Source organism: Larus michahellis, chromosome 4, assembly GCF_964199755.1.
Source record: "Larus michahellis chromosome 4, bLarMic1.1, whole genome shotgun sequence".
Lineage (NCBI taxonomy): Eukaryota > Metazoa > Chordata > Aves > Charadriiformes > Laridae > Larus > Larus michahellis.
In genome coordinates this window covers 1,349,465-1,374,878 of record NC_133899.1, presented here as the reverse complement: position 1 = coordinate 1,374,878, position 25,414 = coordinate 1,349,465, and the positions used below count along the sequence as shown (strand labels likewise).

Here is a 25,414-nt window from a genome sequence, read left to right as displayed (position 1 = left end):
CCCACCCCCCTACCACCACCCCAGGGCCAAGGCCTCCAGCTCTGCCGCTGCTGCCACTTTCAGGCAGGAGTCCCCAGAGCTGCTGCCTGGCCCCAGGACAGGGATTTGTGCCTGTGGCAGGGAGGTGCGGGGCTGCTCGGGGCTTTGCCCTGCCACAGCATGCAGCGCTTGGAGCAGCCCCCAGCCTGGGGATGGGACCCGAGGGCTCCTGCCAGCTGGTGACTCCCCCAGCCCCGCAGCCAGCGTGTCCCCAGGCCGGGCTCACCCCTGCTGCCTGCCCCCCCGCCCCCAGCCCCATCCTGATGCCCCCATTGTGCCCAGCTCCAGGCCCTGGTTGCTGCCTGCCGCCATCTCCACTGTGGCACCTCTGACTCTGCCTGCCCTGCCCTGCTCCCAAACAAGCCCCAGAGAGGGGAATTTCTCCCTCACACCCACCCCCCGCCCCGACCCAGCGCAGCCAGGTCTCGTTCCTAGATCAATAAAATAATTTAAGGTGCAAGGGGCAGGGACAGCAGGAAGGGCCAGGAGCCACACCGAGTCTTCACAGTCTGTATTGGCTGCAATAAAACTGTGTGGGAGCCCCCTGGGGACATGGCTCCGCGCTGCTTCTTTCGCCAGGGTAAGGATGGGCACCCAGCGCCGCGCTGGAGGAGCCCCGGGGCCTGGGCACCCACCGAGGGCTCCAACACAGCCCCGATCCAGAGAGATGAGGCGGCTGGGCACCTGCTTGCTGGGGCAGCGGGCGTCAGTCCAGGAGCTCCATCCAGCTGACGTTGGTGAAGGTGCGGGTGTCCATCCGGTCGATGTAGAGGATCCCGTCCAGGTGGTCCATCTCGTGCTGGATGATGCGGGCGGCCCATCCTGTCGCCTCCCAACTCACCGGCTCCCCGTGCTCGTCCACGCCTGCTGCCCAGGAGAGGGGTAGTCGAGGGGGGTAACGGACACCAGGGAAGGGATGGGTGGTAATGGAGGTAGAAAGGGGGAGACCCGTGTGACAGTGGGGGGCAGGAACGGGGTCCCACCCGGGGCAGAACCCCCGGGGGAATGGTGGGGTTTGTACCGGAGACGTGGACGGCCCAGTGTCGCGGTACGTAGGCGGAGAAGCCCTTGAGGCTGGTGCAGCCCTCAGGGCCAGTGACGAGGCGGGCGTCGAGGACGCGGAGCGTGGGGTTGACGAGCAGGCGGAGCGGGAAGGGCTCGATGCGGTGGGCGCGGCGCAGCTCCGGCGGGTACCGGCTGCAGCGGGCAGGGGACAGCTCGGCGGCGAAGACCCGCAGCGGCACCCCCAGCTGCGGGGCGCTCAGCCCCAGGCACGGCCCGTTCCGCAGCCCGGCCGCCAGCGCCGCCGCCAGCCGCCGCAGCTCGGGGCCGCCCAGCCGCTCCGGGGTGACGGCGGCGGCGGCGGCCCGCAGCACCGGGGCTCCCACCTGGCAGGGGGCGGCGAAAGGCGGGGCGGGGGGCCCCAGCACCCGCCGCCGCAACGCCCGCCAGTACGAGCGCTCCCGCTCGCCCCAGCCCGCCGCGTCCCCGCACCGCCGGACCGAGGGTCCCGGCCGGGCCCGCCCCGCCGCCAGCAGCCGCCCCGCCGCCGCCATGGGGGCCGGCCTGCGCGCGCAGCTACGGTGGCCGCCTGGAGGCACCGCGGGGCGTGAGCGCGACCCCTGGCGGCCGCGAGGAGGCGCAGCGCCCGGTGCAGGCAGCAGGCGGGGGAGCCGGGGGGGTGCTGCCCGGTGCAGGCAGGAGGCTCTTTGGGCGGGGGAAGGCAGGCAGGGGGGCCGGGGGCCACTTCACACCCAAGGGACAGGGGTCTCGGGGTGACACAGCCCGGCCCAGCCGTAGTCCCGCTACCCCGTGGCCGCCGGGATGCCCGGCAGCAGAGCCCCCCCGGGGGGGCTTTCCTGCTGTCCTGCTGTCTCGCTTTCTCCGGGAATGGCCTCCTCTTCTGTCTCCAGGCGTGGGGTGGTCTCCGGGGCCGGCTCCTCCTCGCCCGGTGCCGGCAGGAGGAAAGCCAGAGGCTCCCTGAGGACATCGACATCGATGCGGCCCAGGCGGCCAAAGCGCTGCAGCTGGGTCGGGGGGACACCTGCCAGACAGGGAGAGGTGGCTCAGGTGGGGACCCCACGGACAACGGGAAACCACCACAGAGGTGGCAACAGCAAGACAGGACCCAGTATGTCTCATGGTGGCGGAGCCACAGCTGCCTGTGGCTCTCCCCGCCCCGAGCTGCAAGTTTTGGGGTCTCACCCAGCGCCTGCGCGATCTGTGCCGGGGGAAAGAGGACCTGGAGGCAGCGGTTGAGGTAAGGCAGCAGATCCTCCAGAAAGGCCGTGCAGAACTGGGTGAAGAGCTCCTGCTCCCGCCCGCTGAAAGCCGCCTCCTCCGCACGGTGAAAGGCCAGGATGGTTTTGGTCACCTGGAGGGAAAGGCAGAGTCGTTAATTCCCCAGAGAGTCATCTATCCCTGCAGACAAGCCCCCAACTCCAGCGACAAGGGGAATCGGTGGCCTGAGGCCAGATGTATGTGCTTCAGCTGGTTCAGTACTGGGTCCTGCACTTGGGTCACAACAACCCCACGCAGTGCTACAGGCCTGGGGAAGAGCAGCTGGAGAGCTGCCTGGGGAAAAGGATCGGCCGAATGAATATGAGCCGCAGCGTGCCCAGGTGGCAAAGGAGGCCAAGAGCAGCCTGGCTTGTGTCAGGAATAGTGTGGCCAGCAGGACTGGGGCAGTGACCGTCCCCCCTGTGCAAGGCCCTGGCGAGGCCCCACCTCAAATACTGTGTCCGGTTTTGGGCCCCTCACTACAGGAAAGACATTGAGATTCTGGAGCGAGTCCAGAGGAGGGCAACGGAGCTGGTGAGGGGTCTGGAGAACGAGTCTGAGGAGGAGCGGCTGAGGGAGCTGGGGGTGTTCGGCCTGGAGAAGAGGAGGCTGAGGGGAGACCTTATCGCTCTCTACGGCTCCCTGAAAGGAGGGGGTAGCCAGGTGGGTGTCAGTCTCTTCTCCCAAGGAACAGGCAATAGGACAAGAGAAAACGGCATCAAGTTGTTCCAGGGAAGGTTTGGATTGGCTATTAGGAAAAATTTCTACACCAAAAGGGTTATCAAACATTGGAACAGGCTGTGCAGGGAAACGGTTGCGTCCATTTCCATACCTCCAGTCCCTGGAGGTATTTAAAAGACATGTAGATGTGGTGTTTAGGGACATGGTTTAGTTGTTGACTTTTGCAGTGTTAACTCAATGATCTTAAGGGTCTTTTCGAACCTCAATGATTCTACAACTTCATCCTATGACTACTCAGAGCAGGGTGAGCCTGTCCCCATGTTCTCCCAGGACAAGGCACAGCTCCATCCCCTGGCGCCTCACCTCGCCAAGTGCATCCTCCAAGCAGGCGGTGATGTCCTGGGCCAGGGCGACGGGGCAGCAGAGCCGCAGGTCGTTGAAGGCGACGAGGAGGCCATTGAGGAAGCAGGCGAGGGGGGGGAAGTCCAGCAGCACCATGGGTGGCTGCAGCGTCCCCGGCTGAGCGGTGGGCACCGGCACCCCTGCGCTGCCACCCAGGACAGCTGGGGCGGAGATAAGTGTGTAGGAATTCATCTCCTCACGAAACTTCTCCACTGCCTCCTCCACCGCCTTCCTGAAAGCGTCGGCGGCCACGCGCTGGAAGAGGGGAGCCAGCTGCCCACGGAAATCGGCCCCCACCCTGCTGAAGGAGAGGCCGAAGTACATGCACTGTCCCAACAGTGAGTCCAGGCGGCTGCCCACCCCACGCTGGAGATCACGCTCCAGCGTCCGCAGAAACTCGGAGACCTTCTGCAGCACCCAGCCATGGAAGATGGCCCCCTCGTTGAGGGCCTGCCCCTCAGGGGGCAGGAGCGGCTCCTCGTCGGAGAAGATGGCACGATACTGGGTGACGATGTCGAAGAGGTGGACGCGGCAGGCCTCAATAGTCTTGGTGATGTGGAAGTAGGGATCATCATCGGGAATGGAGGCCTGGATGGAGCGCAGCCAGGCGTCCCGCGCCTGCAAGAACTTGATGCGCAGCTCAGCCTCCGTGAAGACATCCATGCGCCGCAGGTAGCCAATGACCCGCAGGCAGGCTGGCAGCTGGATGTTGGTGCGGAGCTGCTGGATGAGCTGGTTCAGCATCAGCTGGGTGGACTGGCGCACCTCATCCACGATGCCCTAGGGTGGGAGAGAGGCCTGAGCTGCAGAGGCTGGGCATGGAATGGTGGCAGGGCAGTGGCAGAGCGGGGCCTACCTGGATCACAGGGATGCTGCTGTGCTTCCTCTCTAGCCGGCGCACATAGGCAGCAAGCTCCAGTGCCTCCTCATAGTAGCCGTTGCGGACACAGGTGTCCATGAGCTGTGGAATCTCGAGGATCTCCAGGATCTCCGTGTGCCGGTTCAGCGTCAGGCTGTTCATGCGCCGGCTGCAGGCGATCTCCTCGGCATCGCGCATGAAGTTCCTGTGGGATTGAGATGGGATCAGCACATGGCTCCCCCCTGCAGCGAGTGTACCCCAGGACCCTCCCACCCCTGCTGGCTTCTCCCCAACGTTATTCAGAGCCCCCTCCAAGTGCTGCCTCTACCCCCAGTCCCAGCAGGCCCTGATCCTTACTGGGCCCAGCACCAGGATCCCTCTCACTCCCCTCAGCCCAGCCCTCACCGGCCTCCCCTGTGCCCAGGGCTGCTCCTGTGCCCTCAGACCCTGTCCCAGCCTCACCCCATCCCCGCTCCTTTCTGCCCCCCCGCCAGTCCCCCCACTTCCACCCGTGCCTCTCCTGCCCCGGCCCCAGCTCCCACCCGAGCCCTTAGCAGGTGTCGCCACCCCGGTCCCCGTCCCCGCACCGGCAGGCGTCCTGGAGGGCGGGCAGGCGGTCCAGCAAGCTGCCGAGGCGGCTCTCGATGCCGCCGAAGCCGCGGCCGGCGCGGCCGGTGCACTCGGCGGAGCGGATAAAGGCCCGGTAATGCTCGAAGGCCAGGCGGCGCGTCTCCGCCCCCACCCGCGCCCGCTCCGCCGCCAGCCGCGCCGGCTCCCGCCCCAGCTCCGCCAGCCCCAGCGCCGCCAGCTCGGCCACATAGGCGGAGAGCTCGGGGCCGCCGGGCCCCGCCGCCGCCGGGCCGCGCAGCCAAGCCAACAGCCGGACCTCCTCCGCCGCCATGGCCGCCGCCCGCTCTCGATGGGCCGCCGCGTCACTTCCGCTTCGCCGCTGCTTCCCGTTCCGCCGGTTCCGGTTCCGGCGCGGGCCCCGCGTGTGCGGTGCGGGGCGATGCGGCCGCTCACCGAGGCGGAGACGCGGGCGTTGTTCGAGAAGCTGGGACGATAGTGAGGGGCCGGGGACCGCGGGGGAACGGGGCACGGTGCGGGGGGGAAGGGACGGGGACCGGGAGGGCCGGCGGCGGGAGAGGGGAGCGGGGCCGGGCCGGGCTCACCGGGTTTGTCCCCGCAGCATCGGTGAGAACATCCAGCTGCTGGTGGACCGGCCCGATGGCACCTACTGCTTCCGCCTGCACCGCGACCGCGTCTACTACCTGAGGTGAGCGGGGCCGGGGGAGGCGGCGGGGGGGTGTGCGGGGTTGTGTCTGCGAGGGGCTCCGGTGCCAGCTGCCGGCCCGGGAGCCGCTCCAGCTCTGCTCCCTCCCGCTCCCCGTAGCGAGAAGCTGCTGAAGGTGGCTACGAGCATCCCCCGGGACAACCTGGTGTCGCTGGGCACCTGCTTCGGGAAGTTCACCAAGTCGCAGAAGTTCCGGCTCAGCGTCATGGCCCTGGACTTCCTCGCCCCCTACGCCAAGGTGGGACGCGGCCCCCCCAGCCAGCCCCCTGCCCCACAGCGGGCCCTCCAGCCCCTCACCGCTCTGGGCCTCTCTTGCAGTACAAGGTGTGGGTGAAGCCGGGCTCCGAGCAGTCCTTCCTCTACGGCAACCACGTCCTGAAGTCAGGCCTGGGCCGCATCACAGAGAACACAGCCCAGTACCAGGGTGTGGTGGTGTACTCCATGGCCGACGTCCCGCTGGTGAGTGGTTGGCACAACCCCTGCGCTTTCCAGGGCTGGGGTGTGGGGAAAACTCTCTCACCTTTGCTTCATCCCCCCAGGGCTTTGGAGTGGCCGCCAAGTCCACGCAGGAGTGCCGGAAAGTAGACCCGATGGCCATCGTGGTGTTCCACCAGGCTGATGTCGGGGAGTACGTGCGGAATGAGGACACACTGACCTAAGGGACCTTGAGCATTTCTGGCCAGAATGGACCTTGTCCTGCACTATGAGTGCAGCAGTGGTGCAGGAAGCCATGGAGGAGCCCAAGCAGGATGGAGGGGCTGGGAGCTGCCAGCACGCAGCCCCACGTGCTCTGGGGGCTGCTGCCAATGCGAGGAGGAGCTCCTCCTGTGCCAGTCCTGCCCTTGCCGTCACATAAAGTTTTTCCCTTCTCCCAGAGTGCTTGTTGTCTAGTGCGGAGTCTCAGGGCAGGGGGGCCTGTGGGTCTCTGGCTGCTTGGGTCAGTGCCTCAGACAGTGCAACACACGGGGGTACGACTCCAGAGGGGGGGAAGCACCGAGGCCAAGGGGAGGCTCCATAGCCCCTGGGTGAGCCATTGGAGGCTGGCAGCTGAGCTTCAGGGAGGGAGGGATGGGGCAGGCAGCTGCCTGCATGGCAGGACTTGCTTCGCCCAGGCTTGCAGAGGATGGACGGACAGCAGGCTGCGATCACGCTATTGAGCGTGTGCCAAGGGTTCCTTTATTGGGTGTCAGGTAGAAAAGACACATTAGGACACTAAAGACAAACTGATCCAGCACACAAAGCTCACGTGACTGCGTCGCACTTTTTTTCTGTCAGGGTGATTTCAGCCAAGGCAGGGCTAGAGCCAGAGGCAGGAATGGGGTGAACTCTCCTTCCTCATCCTTGAGCTAGGATTCAGCCTTCCCTCCTGCTCTGCCAAGGGGCAGAGTGGCAGCTCAGTTACCAAGCGCTGCAGGCAGCTGCAGGGTGGGCTCCGGTCCTGCCCGCGGTTCCGGGTGCTGCTAGCACTTCTGCCTGGTGGAGGTTTGCACATTGAAGAGACGCTTCAAGAAGTAGAGCTGCAGGACCCCGGAGAGGACAATGACGCAGCTCTGAGCCATCGACCACCAGTTGACATAGTTGTAGTTGGACTCCAGGAGGTAGGAGTCAGACCCTTTCCGCATCCGTGCGAAGTTGTAGAACCGCCACATGTGGAAGATGTGGAGCTGCAGCTTCCGGATGCTGACCTGCAGGAGAGGCAGGTTCTCAGCAGTAGGGCCACAGCAGAGCTTGGCGCTGGCAGAGCTGCTCCTGCTGGGCCAAGCATTAAATTAAGCTGCAGCTCAGCCAACAGCAAATGCCCTTCTCAGTTCCCTTGAGAGGACATGCCCGTCCCAGCTGTGTTGGAGCATCCCGTGGTTGCCTTGACACTCACCTCGATTGCCTCCAGGGTGTTGTTCAGCTCTTTCCTCTCTTCTGGCTGCTTGTTTTCCACATCGAAGCCTTCATAATAGACACCAAAGTTGAGATACACGTGCATGAAGCCAAAGTGGTTTTGCTGGTTGTCCAGGCACAGCTGGTAGAAACCTGCAGAGAGGAAAGGAAATTATTGTTCCCCGAGTAGAAGAGCTGCTGCCAGGCAGACCCATGCCAGTGCTCGACCTTCATCCTCCCTGTTAGGGAGGGAGGCGTGATCAGACTGATCAATGCTCTGGGAGGCGCTGGCCATCTGAGCAGGTTTGGAGCTGCTGGCTGGGACCTGGCGGCCCCCAGCCTCCTGGCAGGTGGGCTAGGCAGGGACAAGGGCAACAGAAACCTGTCTCCTTGGTGAGGAAGTTGATCTGTCCTCGCGGGTCCTGAGAAATACCAAGCTGGAAGCCGTTGGGGTCGCTCGCTGTGGCCAGGATGTTCCTGCTGTTGCCAATCCCCGTCGCCCGCTGGACCTGGAGGCAGGAAACACCCAAGGGGAATTCATGGGCCTGACTCTGTACCCAGTAAACAGATGGGAGCCCACAGGAGCCCTCGAGCGCAGGGAAGGGACCTGCCTCTACTGGGGCTTGGTTTGGGATCCCGTGAGGAGCTGGCCCCTTCGTTACTATGAGCTGAGGCCAGGAACAGCCTCCAGCAAGCTGCCAGCTATGTGTAAAATTAAAAAAACAAAACAAAAACACACAAAACAACCACAACCCGCAGCCTTGGGTAATGAACCCTGCAGTTCCGAATGCCCATTCATGGTGCTGGAGGAGCTCACAGACCCCGTATCTCCCACCCCACAGGCCCATTCTGGCTTCTTGCCACCTGGATCAGGTGCTGCCGGAGCGTTGGGAGATGGAGCTGTGCCGAGCCCCAGGGCCATGCCGTGTTCTATAGGGCTGTTCTGCTGAGTGCAGAGCTGGGGGGAAGCTGCCAGTGCCAGGCATGGCCATACCCAGCTCTCCTTCAACCAGCCTAGTGTAAACAGGAGATAAAAGGGCTGCAGTTTCCCCTGTGGGAAGGGGACAGAGCGTGGGGACAAGCAGATAGGGCTGTGCCCAAGACCTTTATTGTGCCTTCCATCTGCGGCTCAGGGGAGAGACGGGGGCTATGCAACAGCCTCCAGGCAGCCTAGCGAAGGGCAAAGCTCTCTGCAGCGCAGGGACACCCCTAGCTCTCTGTGAGAGACCTCCGAATGTTCAGGCACAATGTCTGGAGCTCTCAGCACTGCTTTAAATTTTTAAAACAGGTATTTATAAAAATAAATGGGATTGATGATGCCTAAGAAAGCATGGTCCCTGCAATGAAGCATCTAAGTGACTGCAACCATTCCCTGTCTTGACCAAGGACATTTCCCTCGCAAGGCAAACCATCTCCACGCCGGGGGCAGCGGGCCTGAAGTTCAGCCAGCACATGGCCTTCATCCCACAGGGTCTCCTTCCACACATAAGCCTGGTTGCAGGACTAAGGCAACAGAGGATTGCCCGCCGCAGGACCTGCTGCACCCTCAGAGGAGGCAGCAGGCACCATCAGCACCGCCATTCCCCAACCCCATCGGCAGCTGCACCGTGCCAACAGCCTCCCGGGACGCGACCAGCAGCACCCACCTCGTAGCTGAAGAAGAAGTTGCCGCTCTGGTGTGCAAACTGCCAGAAGCACTCCACAGCACCGGCAGGGATGACGATGGCAAAGTCGTAGCGATCCGCTCCACGGAAGAGGGGCTCCTGGCCAGACCCACTCAGGGGCTCTGTCTTGGGGCAGCCGGCGGGGCCCAGCAGCAGTGCCAGGAGCACCACCAGCAGCATCTTGCCTCCCAGCCTCCAGCGCTCCCTCCCGCCGAGGCAGGGCAGGAGCGGGAACCCAAGGTGGCAGGGGTAATCATTAACTGCTTCGCAGCAGCACTTGGCAGCACCAGGGCCGGTGTCAGGAGGAGTGCAGCAGAGGCTCTGCTCTTCAAGGTGATCTCGGTGCAGAGCAGGAGCTGGTCTGGCTCGTCCATGTTAGAGCCCACCCAGCTGAGCCCTTCTGCAGAGGCTGGGGCTGCTGCGAAGAAGCACCACAGTCACCGGCAGCACCTCCCGCCTGCACGGCGCCAGTCCTGCTCCCCTCACTGGCCAACACTCTGCCAGTCTGTGTCCTCTGAACAAGCAAATTAAGCAGTTCAGTGTTTAACTCCAAGAAACTTCCAGTTTCTTAGAGTAAAGCCTTAGTCTGCAACCCCCTCCCCTGCTCCCAGCCCAGGGAAACAGTTTTACAAGCAGAAGGGGAGGGAAAGGCACGGCCACAGCCAGGTGATGAGGGAAGCTCATTCCAGCAACTGCTGCTGAAGGACAAAGGGAAAGCAGGTGTTTCCAAACAGACTTCTCCCCAGCCACAGCTCTGTGGGAACGCAGCCAAGAGAGGCTGCTTTTAGAAAATGTCCCCATCCCTCCCCTGCCCTTTGACTTCTACAGCGATTAGTCCAGAAGCTTCTGCTTCATGCCTACGCCAATGCAGCAGCACCTCGTACCTTCAGGGCATCGCTATTCAACCCAAACATCTGCCCACACAACACCCCCAGCCTTAGCCGGCTCAGGAGGCAGACGGGGAACCTTATATTCCTGGGGTGGTGCATGCCCCGGTGCAGCAGCAAGCAGGCAGTGCCCCAAACTGCCGCATTTCTACCTGTGAGGTACAAGTTCACACTTATTACAACTCCTGATATCCAACAAGACAGGAACTTTATTTCACAGAAAAACACTCAGACAAGGACTCCAGCTTTGGCACCTGAAGGCAGGAAACAGGCAGTGCCCTTGGAGCTCATACGCTTCCAGGGATCACACGCAGGAAGGGGACATGACCAGGAAGAAGTGCCAGTGAGACATGCCCAAAATCAGTAAGCACTTGAACTTTTTAACATGGGAACAAACAACATTTAAGTACTGAAACAAAAAAAAATAATAATGTTTTTAAAGCCTCAAAGCTGGGAGGGAGAAATTGCCAGTCGCAGACTAGCCATGTACAAAGCAGAAAGAAATGGGAAAAAAAAAATAAAATAAATCTAAGCAGATCGCCTTGCCTAAATCCCTTCTTCTCCCCAGAAGCTCTGGGACTACGTGCTGCCTCTCTCCCACAAGGAACTGAGTAAACAGATGAAACAAGCAATCCACAGTTTAGACAATTAAAACACATTAAAATAGCCACTGATGGGATTATCCTACCATTTGACAGCCTCTGAGCAGAGAAAGCTGTCATTTCAGCAGTCCATCAGGTTGGGATTCATTCTATGAACACTGCAGTTGTCAGGTGGAAAAGGAAGTCCCAATCCAGGCCGTTTCCAAGCATGTGCAATCAGGCTGTGCAGCTTCTACTAACTGCAGAAGACCTAATCCTTGCAGCTACAACTCTAGACACAGGTTCCTCGTTTCTTGTCGGACACGGTTCCCTCTGCTGCAGCAGCCTCAGGTACCACGAGCCAGAGGGGCTCACCACGCCAGCCCCAACACACACCAGGAACGAGCACAGCAGCCTCTGCGCTACCATTGCTCCAGTCCATCTTTCAAAAGAAAAATACGAATTTTTTTGCACTGAAGGTCTCATGGCTCCTGAGTTTAGAGGATTCCCAGCTTTTTCATGGTCCGCCAACGATCCTTGATCATCACCGCCGTGCGGTTCTGGAAGGGGTATTTCTGGCAAATGGCCTTCCATCTCCCTTCTCCGAACTTCTTCACGCCCTCTTTGATCCACTCGCTCTCCTGTATTGTCCATTTCTAGAAAAGAGCAGGTAAGCAGAACTCTATGAGTACAGAGTGCAGTTTCAGGGAGGAGCTGCATTTGGCAGAGAACCGTGCTGTAACTCCTTCCTAGCACGTTAGCTTCCCTTTATCATCTGCGCTAGTGACATGGAGGAAAGCCAGAGATGTCCTGTCAATAGCACACACAACACTCAATAATCACTTCACTGTAGACGTGCTCTCATAACTGTCACAAGTAAGACAAATGCTCAGCTCCAGCACAAGCTCAGGAGTAGTTCTGCTTCCAAAGCACAACAGTGATCATGTAAAAGAAGAGTTACCTTTTGATGCAACAGCAAGCATCAGAAAGCACTCACTGCCTACACCCTGCCTAACAGCATAAAAGTAGTGCGTTAAAAAAAAAATAAAAATCTGCAAGTTCAGGTCTGCAGGTCCCTTGACTTTGTACTGGGGGCAAAACACGAAATGACTGAAGAAAGCAGTTACTGGGAAAGTGCTATGTGGTATACTGCAGCACAAGAGCCAGCAGCTCTCTTCCTACAAGCAAGGGTGAGAGTTCCTAGTAGCACCAAACTTGGGACCTCTTTCCAAGTAACAGCTGCCGTATGCATGTCCCCCACCCAAACAAGATGCTGAACTTCTCCAACGCACGGGGAACTCTCAAACCTAGTTCTGAACCACGCACATCAAGGAAAAGGGATGTCATGCACATACCCAGTGCCTGGCGTGTGGGAGGCACACAGCTTCAGCCAACTACCAAACTGGGCTGTTTTAACAGAGGAACTCCAGCCAGCTCTGCGAATGCAAAGACCTGAATAACTCAGATCAAGCCTGGACACTACGAGCACCAGCCTCAGGAAGCATCACTTTCCAACCCAGCCTCCAGTGCTTCACTAAAAGCACAGCAGCAGCTCGCCCTGCTGTAGCTGAGGAAGTGGTCTGAGCAGCAGTCTTCATCAATGTATTGCAAACTGTCCAACCGCTTGCTCTTCTATATGGACATGTCCTGATTTCAGGCCTTACTGAAACGATTTAAGGGCTCTACATTACCTGTTTCTTGGAACCGAAGACTGTAGAGTTGTGGCTGTTTCTCCCAAATGATGCTGAAAAACAAGGCAAGAGACTTACATTTCACCATAACTCAGGAGGTACACACCTCCTCGAGAGGCTGCCTTGGGCTTAACTGCTGAACTATGCAGTCAGCCTACAACGAGAACATCCAGTGACAGACAATGAAACCAAATTCCTTTATCCCTCCCTTTTCTGCAGCAATAGCAAGCACAGCCTTTCCGTTTCAAGCCCCAGTTGCTTCACGTGAAAGCTTTCCAATAAGATCTGTTTTGTTCTAAACTAGCCAATACATCAAGACCGGGGGCATCCATCCAGGATGCTGCTATGCTGTTATGTTGAGGCTGGAATCAGACATTCGTTGTCCACTCCTTTTCACCAGCTAAGCTGCCCATCTAGCTCCAAAGGGAACTGGACTCGAAAATTGATCTGAGTGAAAGGGTAAACCTAACCTGCATTTCATGGCACTAAAGTGGGAACAGGGAAAGAGCTGTATTTCCAATATTTATATCTTATAAGCTAAGCATGATTAGTCTGACACTGGAACAGGAGTTTTTGGCATGTATTTCAGGTCAGAGGTAAAAAGAACAAATATCTCAGAGTTGGACAGCTACCTATTTTCTTGGGTTTTTAGGATTTCTGTGTTCAAAATTCAGTCACACAGAAGGTGGCAAGACACCCATGAGGGAGCCCCAAGGCCAGGATTATCATCAATTAACACCTGCAGTAGGGGCTTTGTTCTTACCTGCGTCTGAGAAAAGCTCATCCTCCTCACTCCAACTGTCTTTTGCTTCTCCACCATACGAGCTGTTCCACCTTCTCTGGAAGGACCTGAAAGCAGGCAAGCATTTACTTTGGCTACTGGCTCGGGAGAATATTTTAGGGGGAGAAGGTGCAGGGCCAGCTGGAGCACAGCAGGCAGGCCTGTGGTGACCACGCAGTGCGGAGAAATGCACCCACAAAGCAATATATAAACACACTCCCACCTCCTCCGCTCCCCTCTGAGGGGGGATGAATCCTTAGGAGCCCCTGTCCAAAGGTATGGCGTGCAATATAGACTCAAACACAAGTGGTGTATTGTATTTTCTAGCCAGCATTTGCGAAAACAAGTGACTGGGTATTAACTACACAATTAAGCACTTAGAGCAAACAGACACACACACAGCTGGACTTCCCAGACCTTCGTGCCTGGCACAGACTTGCCAATAGTGCAGGGGAGAAGCCTTTAGTCTTCCCAAGAAGCATCTAATTCTTACTGTTTCACTACTAACTCTACTGAGGTCAACCAAGCTACAGAGGCATCTCCTTGAGATCAAGTGCTTCAATGCTATCACCTGCTTCCAATCCTCAAGCACAAACTTGTCAGATGAAATGTTAAATAAATGTTAAAAAAAAAAACACTCCAAAAGGTTCACCCAAGGCTATCACATCCAGTATAATTGAAGCTATTTATGACTACAGGAAAATAGCTGTTCTCTATTCTTACTTGAAGTTGGACTGTTGAGCACCTCTTTCTTGCACGTAAAAATCGGAGAACCAGCTGCTGGCAGAGATGCACACAATCAGATTTCCAGACAGATGTCATTAGCACCACTGCTACCATGAGCCACTTAAAGGCTTCAAGACAAGACATCTACACAAGCAGCACAGACAATCAATCGCTTTCCAGGTGAACCGGAAACCAACTTGCACAGCAGCAGCCCTGAAACTCGAGAACTGCAAGTCAGCAGCAACCAAGCAGCAGCAGCCACACTCTGGGCTCCTTCCTGATCCGGCACCAACCCTCACTTTACACACCCAGCGCAGGATGAGAAAGCATCACACCCGAGTCACTGCGTCCAGCCCCTTGCTAGTGCAGTCAGACATAGAGCACTCCACTCTGGGCAAGTTCACAAAACATTATCCTATCCCCACAATGTTCCCCAGCACCCTCAAAATAAACTCCAGACATATCCTAGGACGGCAATGTCATCTGCAACGTACTACCGGAGAAAAACAGAAGAGTTCAAGTGTTACCACTCACAACTGCTTTAAAAACCAGGAAATTTATTAAGTAAAATTCCCAGATCACTCGACAAAGTGGACAACGTGGCGGGTGGGTGTCTGTTAGAAATCCCTTCTGAGCATCATCTCCAACAATTAGCGTAACCCTGAGCAAGACACACCAGTAAGGCATCTGAGATTCCACTACTGTTTGCATCGATGCCAGCTACCCCGCAGCACATCTCTACTGCAGCCACTCTCCTGTGCTTCACCAAAAGACAATCCATCTCCAGAGCAGCCACGCTACACAGAGCACTGGGATCTTTGCCGCCTGCCCTTCAAAACCAAACCTTTCTGTTCTTGACATTCTTAAGCCAGGAACTAAGGGAAATTGTGTTTTATTTATCTTTTTAAAGACATCAAGCTCTTCTCAATCCTCCCAGTTTCACTCCTGGGGATCCAAAGCATCGTTATTGCTGGCTGCTACGCAACTTCACTAAGAAAAGAAGAGCAACTCAGACATTTAAGCAGGAGGCTTTGTTACACCCTGTTACGGCCTACAGGAGATACGAGACTCTTAAGCTAAAAGTCTCTTAACAGTGTTAATTTTAGACTTCTGCTGATAACCCCCACTTTGCAGTTTTCTAGGAGAAATCCTTATAAAAGGAAAAAAGACTAACATGCCCCTACCTTTTATTGCAGTCATTTCAGCTGCAAGGTAAGTGATAACTCATACCGAAGAAACAGTCAAAAAGCTACAGCTGGAGTTCCTTCACCAACACAGGTTTCAAGAAAAAAGAACTTAAGCAAGGTCAGTGTTGTATTTCTTAAGATGTGGAAAGAAGATTTCAATCTGCCCACAAGATGCACCTACGAACGCTTTCCAGCTTCAGCATCCCTAACCAAAGTGCAGAGAAACAGACGTTACCTGTGATACACACGCTGCAATCACCTACCAATACTAACTGCAGTATCTCTGACTCACTGCCAGTGGAAGCTGGATCATTTTCTCCTCTCCATTAACCAAACAGTAAAGCATAAAGACAACAGAGTGTTTACTCTGCCCAGTTGCACATATGCTAGCGAAAAAGGATGGTCAATATACTCATCTTGAATTAAACATAAAGGTTTTTGTTGTTCGTGCTACTGATGTCAGCTGCAAGTCAAAAGATTGGGTGCAGATTAGAATATACCACAAGAGATGGGCTTCATACTTGGCACTCCTAGTAGATACAGGCTGGTCATGCACTTTCTGAACAGGTCTGGAAGCAGAAGAAACAACTGGCTCCTGGGAAGAGTCTGGGCTCTCACTTGACTTGCTGTACTGGTTGTCTTCCTCCATGACCAGTTTGCTTATGGTCAACAAGCATTTGCCCTTATTGGGTATTTCAGGAGGGTCTGAGATCTCAGAATCTTGATTCTCCTCTTCTTTCCGTCTCTTGGTTCTGTGGGATACAGAAGGAGACAGTTGCTTGGGGAAAGAAAAGTCTGTTTCATCCAGTTTGGTGAAGAGTGCATCAGAATCCTGGGAGTCCGACAGGATCTTGAAAGCTTCTCTCAGAACAGAAATCCCATACGTGGTTACAGTTCCAGAGGGCTGCCTACAAAATAAACAGAACTGAGAAGGTTGTAAAGATATCACCAAGGTGGCTCCACTTCACTGCAATCAGGCTTCTCTTCTACAGTGTGACCCTCAACAATTGGCCCTAGGGTGCAAGTAAAATCTACTGAAGAGGGCATTCCCAACCCTTCAGTCCACCCTCCTTCTAAACCGTGTGGTGTACTGGGGAAGCAGATCTTGCGAGAACACACCCACGCTCCGTGTGGCACTGGATGCCCTGCTATTCTCAACTAAAGGCTGAGCCATATGGGTACCAAAAGCTGCTCCACGAGAGCAAACCTTCTGGCAGCCACTGGCCTCCCTCCCTAGTTTACAGAAGTATTACATATCTTCAGATAAAAAACCAAGCCACCTTAACATTTGTACTGTGATACAGGCAGAAGTCTTACACTGATGGCCTTTGCGGGTTGCTTGGGCAGACCTGCTTGGGATGGCATTCGGGGAAATTAAGAGCTGTCTGGATAGAGCAAACTACCCCTCGGAAGAGAACTGGTGCCACACTTCATCCACAATGCAGGGCCAGATTCCTCTGCCCACCTTTCTGAGTCCCTGCAGGACACTCCTGGAAGTTCTGGAGCTGCTGCTGGTTCTTTAGATATTTCCATAGGCTCTGAACCATCTTCCAAGGTATTAACTGCTGCTATTATATGCTCAGGAGCTGCTGCTGGGTCAGTAGCTCCTTCCATAGGCTCAGGAGCTGATGCAGAGTCACTAGCTCCTTCCATAGCCTCAGGAGCTGCTGCGGGGTTGTCTCCCCTTTCTGCAGGGTTGGGAGCTCCCTCCAGGTCTTTTGCTGGCTCTGGAGAGGGGTTTGTCCTTCCCAAGGGCTCCAGAGCTGCTGCCTCATCCTTTGGCCCATTTGCAGACTTAGGAGTCACCAATGAATGTTTTGGTTCTTCAGCATCTTCTGAATTCAATGTCTTTTTTATTACCTTGGAGAGAAAAAAAAAAAGCACGTAACCATTATAAAGATGATTTCCCATACTACCATGCAATCATCCAATTTTATCCCCTCCCAAAGGCATTTTTAGGTTGCTACTTGCAGTTCAATTGGCACCATTACAGAGTTCACGTCTATCAATTAAAACCTGTTACACAGATTGAAAAAATGTGATCAACTGTATAAACCTTTTAAGAATGGACTGAATTTAAAGTATTTTGGACTTAACCCACTGTTAATCAGGTGCCTAAGCTCTAACTCATTACCAGCATGGAGGGCACAAAGAAGCCAAATTACTGTATTTCATTGCCTCATAGCAAAGTAAGTGCCAGTTCTCCCCAGGTCCGTATCTCATGCCGTTCTCGGGCTGCCCCTCGCTGGGGCAGAAGCAAGCGCAGTATGGGAAGCCAGGTAAGCAGGGCAGACACACACCGTTAGCAGCAGTGGCTCTGAATCATCCACATAGGTCTTCAGGAACTGAAACATGTTCTGCTGGAAGTTCTTGTAAGAAAAGTTTTTGACCATTGGATGATTGAAATTCTTCTCCCGGATAATAGTCAGCAACTCATTCCTCTTTTTCTAGAAGGGAGGTAAGAATGCTCTGAATAGGTACAAGGGTATAAATGACAAATGCAGGAGCTAGAATCTGTGTGGGGATTGGGCCTTTCCTATTTGACATTCTCCAAGCACAAGCAATTTACACTGACATAAGGCTGGGAAAAGGCTACAGGAACAGGAGAGCCATCTTGTTTCAGCAGCTCTGACTTTTTGCTTCCAGTGCCTGAGACGCTATACTGCCTACAGAAATAGGAACGGGAACTCTTTCCGCTTTCAGAACCAGCCTTTCTTATGGACTCGTGTTCTACATGTGAGCTTGAGTTTGCCTCAAGGTAAACGATGAATGTTAATGCCTGGAAGACCCATGAAGATACGCGAGGAAATGTAGCAGAAACAGAAGGAGCTTCAAAGTCACAATCAACATGCTTTAGAATGCATAACACTGAGGGTCCATCTTTCGAGAAGGACTTTCCATTTCATCACCCCTACCCAGTCTTCTTGTTCAGGTTTCTTAAGGGGTATGCTTCTCAGGGAAACCTTTTATGCCTGCAACACAGATCACCCCTCTCCCCACCACCAAAAACCCATAAGAAATCTCAGACCACCTCCAAATATCTCCACTCCCCAATACCCCCGAAGACATATCGCACAGTCCTCAAACAGCCACCTTCCTTCCTGGCACAGACTCACCTGATTTTTGGCATCCTTCCCCATGTGCCTCTTTAGAATTTTCGAAGCTTTGTCAAACTCTCTGTTTTTGATGCAGACAATAACAGCCTACAGAAGAAAACAAATACCAGTTTCTGTTGACATTGAACTGACCATGCTCTCTAGATCAGCTTTGGAAAAGCACGCATAATAATCAAGCATGGCAGACAACTAACAGCTTAGTAACAACATACACAGGGAAACAACTTCTACATTAACTGATGAAGAAGCACATATACTGAAGACATGCACCTGCAGCCAAGTCAGTACTAACTACAGCATTCTATATGCAAGGCAATACCCACTGCCAATTATGCAAGACCTTTCTAAGACAAAAGACGAGCAAAGCATCAACTGAAAAAGGTCTTACAGCTTCCTTCACCGTTTTCTGAACAGTTTCCATCGTCTTCTCAGCCACAGAGAATTCTCTCTGAATGAGCTCCAGGACACCAATTGCAGATTCAAGAGGGGTGAGCTCTGAATCTTTATCGAAGGTGCAATCTACAAGAATTCAAAGGTGTGGGTTTGCAAGGCGTTCACAGTGATGCCTTACAGACAGCTAGTTACTCAATTTGCTCAGTTTTGACTGCAAGTTCTAGAGCTACTGAGGATGAAGATGGGAGGGAATGGCAGGCTGACTGCTAACTGCAAGATCCCCCCCCACAGGCATGGAAAGCTATAGAAGCACCACCTGACTATCAATAAGCGATCCAGAGGAGTGTTTCAGAAGCTATGAGGGGTGTGTTCAGACAGCAGGACAGCCCTGGAGCTTGGATTTCAGTACACTGCTCTTGGCTAAGGGCAGCAGCCTTTCACTTGCTATGGTAGCACAATGCAGACATGAACAGCCATGGTCTCTGACCCCTCATACCCAGGGGAACGCTCCTACAGCTTAAGAGGTTTGTCCCAGAGCTCTGCTCTGTGCAGAAACAGCTCCTGGGAGCTGCAGGGGACACAGCCGCAGAATGGGGCACGCTCAGGCTGGGGGAGTGGGCTGCGAGCAAAGACCAGGCTCTCCGCTAGGGCCTTGCTGGGAGGGTTGGGGACCCACCAAGGTTCTCGCCTTCCTCAATCTGTGACAGGAATTGCATTATGCGCAGCATCTGGGCCACCACCGGCTCCTTCTCCAGGGGCCGCACAAGCAGCGCTGTAGGACGAGGGGCAAGTTACAGCAATACAGCACGGCCCGGCCCCAGCCCTGCTCCCGCCTCGCGGCCGCCCCAGCTCTCCCTCACCCCCGGTGAGCCTCCGCCAACACCGGCTCCCCTCACCCCCAGCCCGAGCCTGCCCCTTCCCCCCGGCTATCCTCCCCAGACTGTCCCCGCTCCCCTCACCCCCAGCCCGGACCTGCCCCTTCCCACCGGCTATCCCCCCGCGATTGTCCCCGCTCCCCTCACCCCCAGCCCGCCCCCTCCTCTCAGCCCATCCACCGCCCCGGGCCCGGCCGGCGCAGCCCACCCTGCATGACATCACGGAGCTGGCGGAAGTCGCGGTTCCGCCCGGCGCGGTAGGCCGCCATGGCCTGGTGGAAGTAGAACTGCAGGACGCAGCGGTTCACCGCCTCCTCGGGCAGGCCGCCCCGCGCCGCCATCTCCTCCCGCTGGGTAACTCTCAGCCGCTTCCCCACCATCCCGCCAGGAACTGACGTCAGGCACGAGCGGAAGTGACAACGCCAAGCCACCGCCCCGCCCGTGGCGCGAGTGCGGTATTACCGAGGTGCCTACAACTCCCGGCATGCACCGCGCAAACGCCCCGTCGCGCCTACGAGCCCCGGCATGCACTGCACGAAGGCGTCTGCCGTGCCTACAACTCCCGGCATGCACTGCGCCCAACGTCTCTGTGGTGCCACCAGCTCCCGGCGTGCACCGCGGCGCCGGTCTAGCTCCCCCTATTGGGCGGGCGGGCGGGCGGGGCGCCACAGGACGGGTTACAAAATGTTCCAACGTGTCGGGGCAGAGATTTTCCTGTAATTCCTCAGAATTTGGGTCACGAACCAGAAGCCCCGGCGATCCTGGGCCAAGGAAGGCCGGTGGCCTGAGGAGGGCGGTTTGGGCGAAGGCCCTGCAGGCCACGGAGAGGTTCTCTGTCGCGCTGGGATTACTCCGACTCGGAGGAAACATCCCTGGCACCGCTATCTCACCTCAGGTGGAAAAGCACGTGAAAATTCCTCTCGCATGAGGTTATCTGGGATACTCCCCTCCCTTCACCCCTGGCCAGAGAAGGAAACACACACGTGAGGAAAAAAAATAAAAAAACGTGTGTGAAAAGGAAAACAGTAAAACTGGGCGGGATTTTTTTTTTTTATTGGCAAACAAAGGGAGATAAAAAATAATCCGCACGAGAAAGAAGGGTAGCTGTTCAGCTCGGGCAGCGTGAGCCCCCTGGGACAACCCTGTCACACGACCAGCGAGTCACTGCCCTTAAACGTTAGGAAGGATGCGGGGACCGACGCTGACGGCTGTTTCCTGGGCTGAGAGGTGATGACAGGGCAACAGGCTTCGGTTAAAGTACTTTTCCATATAAAATATTCAGGAGCAAAAGGTTTTTTGCTCTTTTTCTGTCACGAGAGGCAAGGACAGGTGACAGGGTTGAGACTCCTGAATTTCACCGTTCTCCCCTCGATTCAGGAGAGGCCGAACAGCCCCAGCAATAGCCTAAAATTGTCTGTCCTTACGGCCTTTCAAACTGCTCTCCTGACTAGAAAACTCCACATTTTCTGAAAAGCTCAGCAGCTTCTGCACTTTTCTAATATATGCAGTTGGAATCCACCTGGATGCACCAGCCCCTTTGGCAGATCCCACCAGCCCAGTACAGGTTTCGGGATTTTGAGCCATTTCATTCATTTCTGCTCAAAAGTCAGGAAAAGGGAGTCCCTGGAGCAAGGGAAACACAGCAAGATTTCTCTCCGAGACACCCGGACAAAGCCATTCAGGGCCTATCAGCCCTCTCCAAGCCAGGCTCGTCTCAGGAAAAGTGGGAGAGCTGTTGCTCCCCAGGTCCACCTCATCCTCCCTCTTCTGCTGCCTCTGCCTCCTGTCCCTTCCCCTCTGGGGCTGCCATCACCTCCTGCTCCTGCCCACCTGCATCTCCCCGGTGAAGGGGTTGTCCCTTCAGGTCTCCTAGGTGGGCGGCTGCTCAGCAGATCACTTCCCACCCTGTTCGATGGAACCGCTCCAGGTTAGAGCAGACCAGCAAGGTTTCTGCGGTTCCTAGGAGGGTTTGGATGGCGGCAGCTGAAGGAACTGTAGCGTGGTGACAGTGACAGATGTCAGGGAGCGGTAATCATCAGGGCAGAGCCGCAGGGCACGGAGAAGGTGCTAATCTCCCCATGCGCTCTGGGAGCCAGGAGAGGGCATGTGACAGGGGCCACAGCCTTGGCATCGCAATCAAGGCTCCCTTCCCACAGGGTTTCACGGCTCCCCGGGCCACTTACGTGTTAACAGCACCCAGCACTGGGAAATGAGCCTGAAATCGCGATTTCCAGAGTAAATACAGAAATACAAACTATTGTTTTACTCTCTGAATCTACTGTGATGAATGAAAAGGAAGCAGGGATTATGGAAGCAGGCAGTGGACCTGGAATGCAAGTGGCCTCACTGTCCACTTTCACCGCATCCTTGCCCGGTGTCATCATCAATTTTTTCAGGAAAAGGTTTGGTGTTCCGTGTGCCAAAAGAAACACTGGGCAGGAAGGCACAAATTATAGTCGTGTTTGTGCTCTTTAGTCTTAACTAGCTGATTTATGGATTTTGATGAAGTGATTACAGATGAAAGAAAACATTCCAGGGAACAAGATCTGCACGTTGCTGCGGTCTCGTGCCTGACTTTCTGTATGACTTACAGTGGAAAAGAAAACAGGAAAGTCACCAGGGGCACCTGGTCACCACACACTCCTTTCTCTTCTCTTTCACAGAGCACCGGCTGCGTGCGCCGCGCTGCACCAAACAGAAGACAAGCCCTAAAGGGCTTACTCTCTAGACAGACACACGACAGATTTCTGACTTCTGTTTGGGTTTGATAATGGTAAGGAAGAGCAGACATTGAATTCTGTTGCTCAATAAATAAATATAGAGCTCATTTGTTACCATGCCCATTATTTGTGTTGCTGATGTGCCTAGAAAGCCTGGGCATGGACCAGGATGCCACTGTGCTACGCACAACTGCAAAACAGATATAAGCAGATAAGACTGCCAAGCAATCTTAGAAAGGCAGCGGACAGCCACAGAAAAAGAGGCAGCAACGAAACAGTTGTCACTGTGGAAAAGGGAAATGTTGAGGAGCATGATGATTGCTCTGCAAAATATACAGAGAAACCCTCCAAGCACGAGAGCTGCAGAGAGGAAAGCACAAAGGCACTTACCTGAAAATGCATCTAGTAGGTTATAGAAACTGACATTGTGAACCAATCTGAGGCAACGGTAAGTACTTCATACTGAAATCAAGACAGGCAGGAATGCGCTGGGCAGGATCTAGAAAGAGAAACACAGTTTTTCACACAACTAAGGGATGGGGCCAGCAGAAATGTGCCAAGAGATGCGTAGCCTGGTCAATGTGAGAGGGTAGAGCGATCTTTACAGCAGCTCCTTGTGTGAAACGATACATGACTGCACTTGTCAAGACTGGGCAGAAGGATGTTGCAGCAACAAGGGTGCATGATGATGAAACCCCACGTTAGTTTACGTTACGTGGCCTGGCTGGGGGGAGCTTCCATCTTAGCAACGTTACACAATAAGGGAGCTGCAAGGTTGTATGTCACATCAGTGCAAGGAGCTAGAAATGCTTTCATGTCAGAGAGGATACTCAGGTTACACACAGAATCAGGGAAGCATCCCTAATGACTGGAAAAAGATATATAGAAAGTATCAAAAGAAGAAGCACTGCTCAATATTTAAGCTATATTGAAACTAACCTATTCATTAGGTAACTGAAGAAGTTTCAGAACAACAGTTCAGATATCTGGTAAAGTAAATGTATGGACTTGCCCGAATAGAGAAGATACCTGAATTTGCATTTACAGATGAAGTATCTGTATTGCTCTGAAATGGCTGGAGAGGAAGCTGTGAGGTCTGCACCCTCCAGCCTGTAACAAAGCTAAGAATGCTTCCTCAGGAGGACAAGGAGTTCAAGAACAGCGTGACTTTAACAGCTGCCCAAGCACGTACAGACAGAGTGCTGGTTCTGACGCTTGGATTGGAAGAAGTCACTGCAGACTTTATTGGGCAACAGTGGGGAATGAGTGTATACTTAAAGGAGGACTTTGAGTGTGCATGCTAGCATACATGAAAGCACCAAGAGATGGAGAAATATTCTAGCTTTATGGCTCTCAATAAATGTCATAAACTAACAGCATTTAATTTAAAAGGTGGCCACACAAAAGCCTACAATTCACCAGAGCAATAGACCAAAGGCGGTGTGTGCAACCACGTGCTTTTGGAGAAGCAGAAACCCCAGTTTGCTGTGCCAGCAGAGTAGGAGTAAGAATCATGACAAAAGACTGCAAACTTGCTGGGAAGCACAAGGCAGTAAATGCACTTATGAAAAGAAACACTCTTTGATACAGCTACGAGAACCGAGCCTCTTAAGGTACCACGGAATAACAGCCTGCATGAGGAAGAGTCACCACCAAAAGGTACCAAAGGACGTGAAACACTCAGTAGAGTTCAACTATTGCTGTGGTATATCCAGATTTATACCTTACTTCCTAAGACGGAGAACACACTGACAGCAGGAGATAGATTTGAATCCTGCACAAATTAGACTGATTTGACTTGAGTACCTTCTCTTCTACCTTCACTTTATTCTTTACCTAGTACAGTGACTTTATTCCCTTACTACTTTGATTGCACCTCCATCCCCAGTTCCTTGTGCAAAACCAGCAGAACAAGGCCAGGATAAACCAGTGTATGAAAAACAGCTGCTGTGCCAAGTGTCAGCCATTCATAAAGGCTGTGCATTACAACTGCAATTGGATTAGAGACGATGGTTGGCAGGCACCACTGGAGCAATTTCTTTCTCTCCAGTAATAAAAGATTTCTTACCAGTGACCAAGAAGATGTGTTTGGCATACAACCTGGGATCTTCAAGAACCTAACCTGTCTTTGTACTGAAGTGGATGTGGACAGATAGCACAGTTAGTTATGATAACATCTTTGAGCTGATAAATCTCCCAGACTGCACCATTAGGTATATCTCATTCCCACAGAGATCTCAGCTTAGCGACAAGCCAGGTATGGGCACCTACTTCACTTGAGCTCCTTTTAAAATCCCAACTGTAGTAAACAACACAATGTTAGCCTGCTCAAATTCCATTTGCATATACCTTTAATCTTTAGCCAGCAGTGGTAACAGTATTAGCACTTCTTACAACATAGGGCATTTCTGCCTCCTCAGCAGTTACGTTAAAACAAACAGTCCACTGTCCAGCATTACACCTGCACTGCAAGTATAAGAAAATAAATTCCACAGCCATGAATGCAAGTTTATGAATGAAAACCATCAGGTTTACAAATTACTCACGTTCCTGAGCTTCCAGTCTCTCTGCCCCTAAACCCGTTCAATGTGGCTGGCAGGGAAGAGACAACTTACTAAGTGACTCACATCAGATCTGCACATGAACACTTTCCTTTAAAAGCCAACACAACTGCGCACTCTGAAGACATTACAGCTGTGAGATTTAAAGATCTCTGAGATTGTTATCTATTTTATATACAGGCAGGAAGAATCATAACAAAAGGAGCAGTAAAAAAGCTGTTCTGGTTGGCAGTGGAATTGGAGGCCCACCAAAGGCATGCTACAGCTCAACCAAGGCACCCTAACGACTCTTGCCAGCATACGTCCCATATGCTTTCCTGATGAAACAGCCGCTACCTGTGACTCCCTGTCGGCTGCCACTGCTCATTCCCCAGCACCACGCTGTCCTCCCAACCACCGGAGACAACCCCTGTCACAGACACCCGCGGCCCTGCTCTGGGAGGGGAGCTGCAGCTCCGACTGCAGGCGAGCCTGGACGGTCCCTGACAGGAACAGCCGCTTCCCAGGAGATCCCGGTTTCCACAGAAGTGTTTCCCTTCACCCACCCAACAGGGAGAATTACCAGAGGCCAAGGACGGACACCGCCGCGGGCAGGCCGCTGACAAGCACCTCGCTCTCTGGCCGTCCGGGTGGGGCAGCAGAGCGGCCGACGCCGGGGAGGAGCCGGGGCGGTGTCGGGGGGAGCCGGCAAGGCCAGGCCGTAACGCGCCGCCTGAGGGAAGGCGAGGTGAGGTGAGACCCGGCGCCTTCCCGCCCTGGCGCTCTGGCCGCTCCCTATTGGCCCACGGCTGGCAACGCGCCCTCC

At 54.7% G+C, this 25,414-nt stretch overlaps 4 protein-coding genes across 11 annotated transcripts; 1 reads left to right on the top strand and 3 right to left on the bottom strand.

The window, feature by feature from the left end:
* Positions 1-535: 535 nt before the first annotated feature.
* On the bottom strand, positions 536-5,176 carry COG8 (component of oligomeric golgi complex 8). 3 transcript variants are annotated; one of them, XM_074582624.1, is made up of 5 exons: positions 4,849-5,176; positions 4,259-4,466; positions 3,364-4,182; positions 2,245-2,413; positions 536-903 (listed from the first exon to the last, which is right to left on the bottom strand). In XM_074582624.1, the coding sequence occupies exons 1-5, from the start codon at positions 5,160-5,162 to the stop codon at positions 746-748; spliced, it is 1,668 nt and encodes a 555-aa protein (XP_074438725.1). In that variant the 5' UTR covers positions 5,163-5,176; the 3' UTR covers positions 536-745. The 3 variants fall into 3 exon arrangements, with proteins under 3 accessions (XP_074438725.1, XP_074438724.1, XP_074438723.1); XM_074582622.1 differs by lacking the exon at positions 536-903 and adding an exon at positions 1,603-2,083; XM_074582623.1 differs by lacking the exons at positions 2,245-2,413; positions 3,364-4,182; positions 4,259-4,466; positions 4,849-5,176 and adding an exon at positions 1,061-1,841.
* Positions 5,177-5,225: 49 nt separating this feature from the next.
* On the top strand, positions 5,226-6,429 carry NIP7 (nucleolar pre-rRNA processing protein NIP7). The gene is made up of 5 exons (XM_074586853.1): positions 5,226-5,326; positions 5,451-5,537; positions 5,655-5,793; positions 5,874-6,014; positions 6,095-6,429. Exons 1-5 carry the CDS (start codon positions 5,271-5,273, stop codon positions 6,212-6,214), a joined length of 543 nt encoding a protein of 180 aa, XP_074442954.1. The 5' UTR covers positions 5,226-5,270; the 3' UTR covers positions 6,215-6,429.
* Positions 6,430-6,736: 307 nt separating this feature from the next.
* Positions 6,737-9,277, bottom strand: TMED6 (transmembrane p24 trafficking protein 6). Of its 2 annotated transcripts, XM_074586852.1 has the most exons (4): positions 9,074-9,277; positions 7,810-7,936; positions 7,429-7,580; positions 6,737-7,240 (listed from the first exon to the last, which is right to left on the bottom strand). In XM_074586852.1, the coding sequence occupies exons 1-4, from the start codon at positions 9,269-9,271 to the stop codon at positions 7,016-7,018; spliced, it is 702 nt and encodes a 233-aa protein (XP_074442953.1). In that variant the 5' UTR covers positions 9,272-9,277; the 3' UTR covers positions 6,737-7,015. The 2 variants fall into 2 exon arrangements, with proteins under 2 accessions (XP_074442953.1, XP_074442951.1); XM_074586850.1 differs by lacking the exon at positions 9,074-9,277 and having other exon boundaries at positions 7,810-8,903.
* Positions 9,278-10,169: 892 nt separating this feature from the next.
* On the bottom strand, positions 10,170-25,393 carry TERF2 (telomeric repeat binding factor 2). 5 transcript variants are annotated; one of them, XM_074582617.1, is made up of 12 exons: positions 25,172-25,378; positions 22,439-22,547; positions 20,073-20,287; positions 19,130-19,225; positions 18,449-18,579; positions 18,061-18,147; positions 17,245-17,391; positions 16,410-16,804; positions 15,466-15,852; positions 13,014-13,099; positions 12,251-12,303; positions 10,170-11,215 (listed from the first exon to the last, which is right to left on the bottom strand). In XM_074582617.1, exons 4-12 carry the CDS (start codon positions 19,179-19,181, stop codon positions 11,057-11,059), a joined length of 1,497 nt encoding a protein of 498 aa, XP_074438718.1. In that variant the 5' UTR covers positions 19,182-19,225; positions 20,073-20,287; positions 22,439-22,547; positions 25,172-25,378; the 3' UTR covers positions 10,170-11,056. The 5 variants fall into 5 exon arrangements, with proteins under 5 accessions (XP_074438718.1, XP_074438719.1, XP_074438720.1 ...); XM_074582618.1 differs by having other exon boundaries at positions 20,219-20,287; positions 25,172-25,374; XM_074582619.1 differs by lacking the exon at positions 20,073-20,287 and having other exon boundaries at positions 25,172-25,393.
* Between the last annotated feature and the right edge of the window lie 21 nt (positions 25,394-25,414).

Bases quoted from the DNA above. Each gene is read 5' to 3' on its own strand.
- TMED6 (XM_074586850.1), bottom strand. From the start codon at position 8,275: ATGGGCCTGTGGGGTGGGAGATACGGGGTCTGTGAGCTCCTCCAGCAC. The intron at 7,581-7,809 runs GTTTCTGTTGCC...TCCTCTCTGCAG, and splicing joins CTTCCTCACCAAGGAGACAG to GTTTCTACCAGCTGTGCCTG. The intron at 7,241-7,428 runs GTGAGTGTCAAG...CCTCTCCTGCAG, and splicing joins ACACCCTGGAGGCAATCGAG to GTCAGCATCCGGAAGCTGCA.
- NIP7 (XM_074586853.1), top strand. From the start codon at position 5,271: ATGCGGCCGCTCACCGAGGCGGAGACGCGGGCGTTGTTCGAGAAGCTG. The intron at 5,327-5,450 runs GTGAGGGGCCGG...TTGTCCCCGCAG, and splicing joins TTCGAGAAGCTGGGACGATA to CATCGGTGAGAACATCCAGC. The intron at 6,015-6,094 runs GTGAGTGGTTGG...TCATCCCCCCAG, and splicing joins CCATGGCCGACGTCCCGCTG to GGCTTTGGAGTGGCCGCCAA.
- TERF2 (XM_074582615.1), bottom strand. From the start codon at position 19,708: ATGGTGGGGAAGCGGCTGAGAGTTACCCAGCGGGAGGAGATGGCGGCG. The intron at 12,304-13,013 runs GTAAGAACAAAG...CTTGTTTTTCAG, and splicing joins TGAGCTTTTCTCAGACGCAG to CATCATTTGGGAGAAACAGC. The intron at 11,216-12,250 runs GTAATGTAGAGC...GCTCTTTTCTAG, and splicing joins TCTTCGGTTCCAAGAAACAG to AAATGGACAATACAGGAGAG.
- COG8 (XM_074582622.1), bottom strand. From the start codon at position 5,162: ATGGCGGCGGAGGAGGTCCGGCTGTTGGCTTGGCTGCGCGGCCCGGCG. The intron at 4,183-4,258 runs GTAGGCCCCGCT...CTCCCACCCTAG, and splicing joins GCAGCATCCCTGTGATCCAG to GGCATCGTGGATGAGGTGCG. The intron at 2,084-2,244 runs GTGAGACCCCAA...CCTGTCTGGCAG, and splicing joins ACAGATCGCGCAGGCGCTGG to GTGTCCCCCCGACCCAGCTG.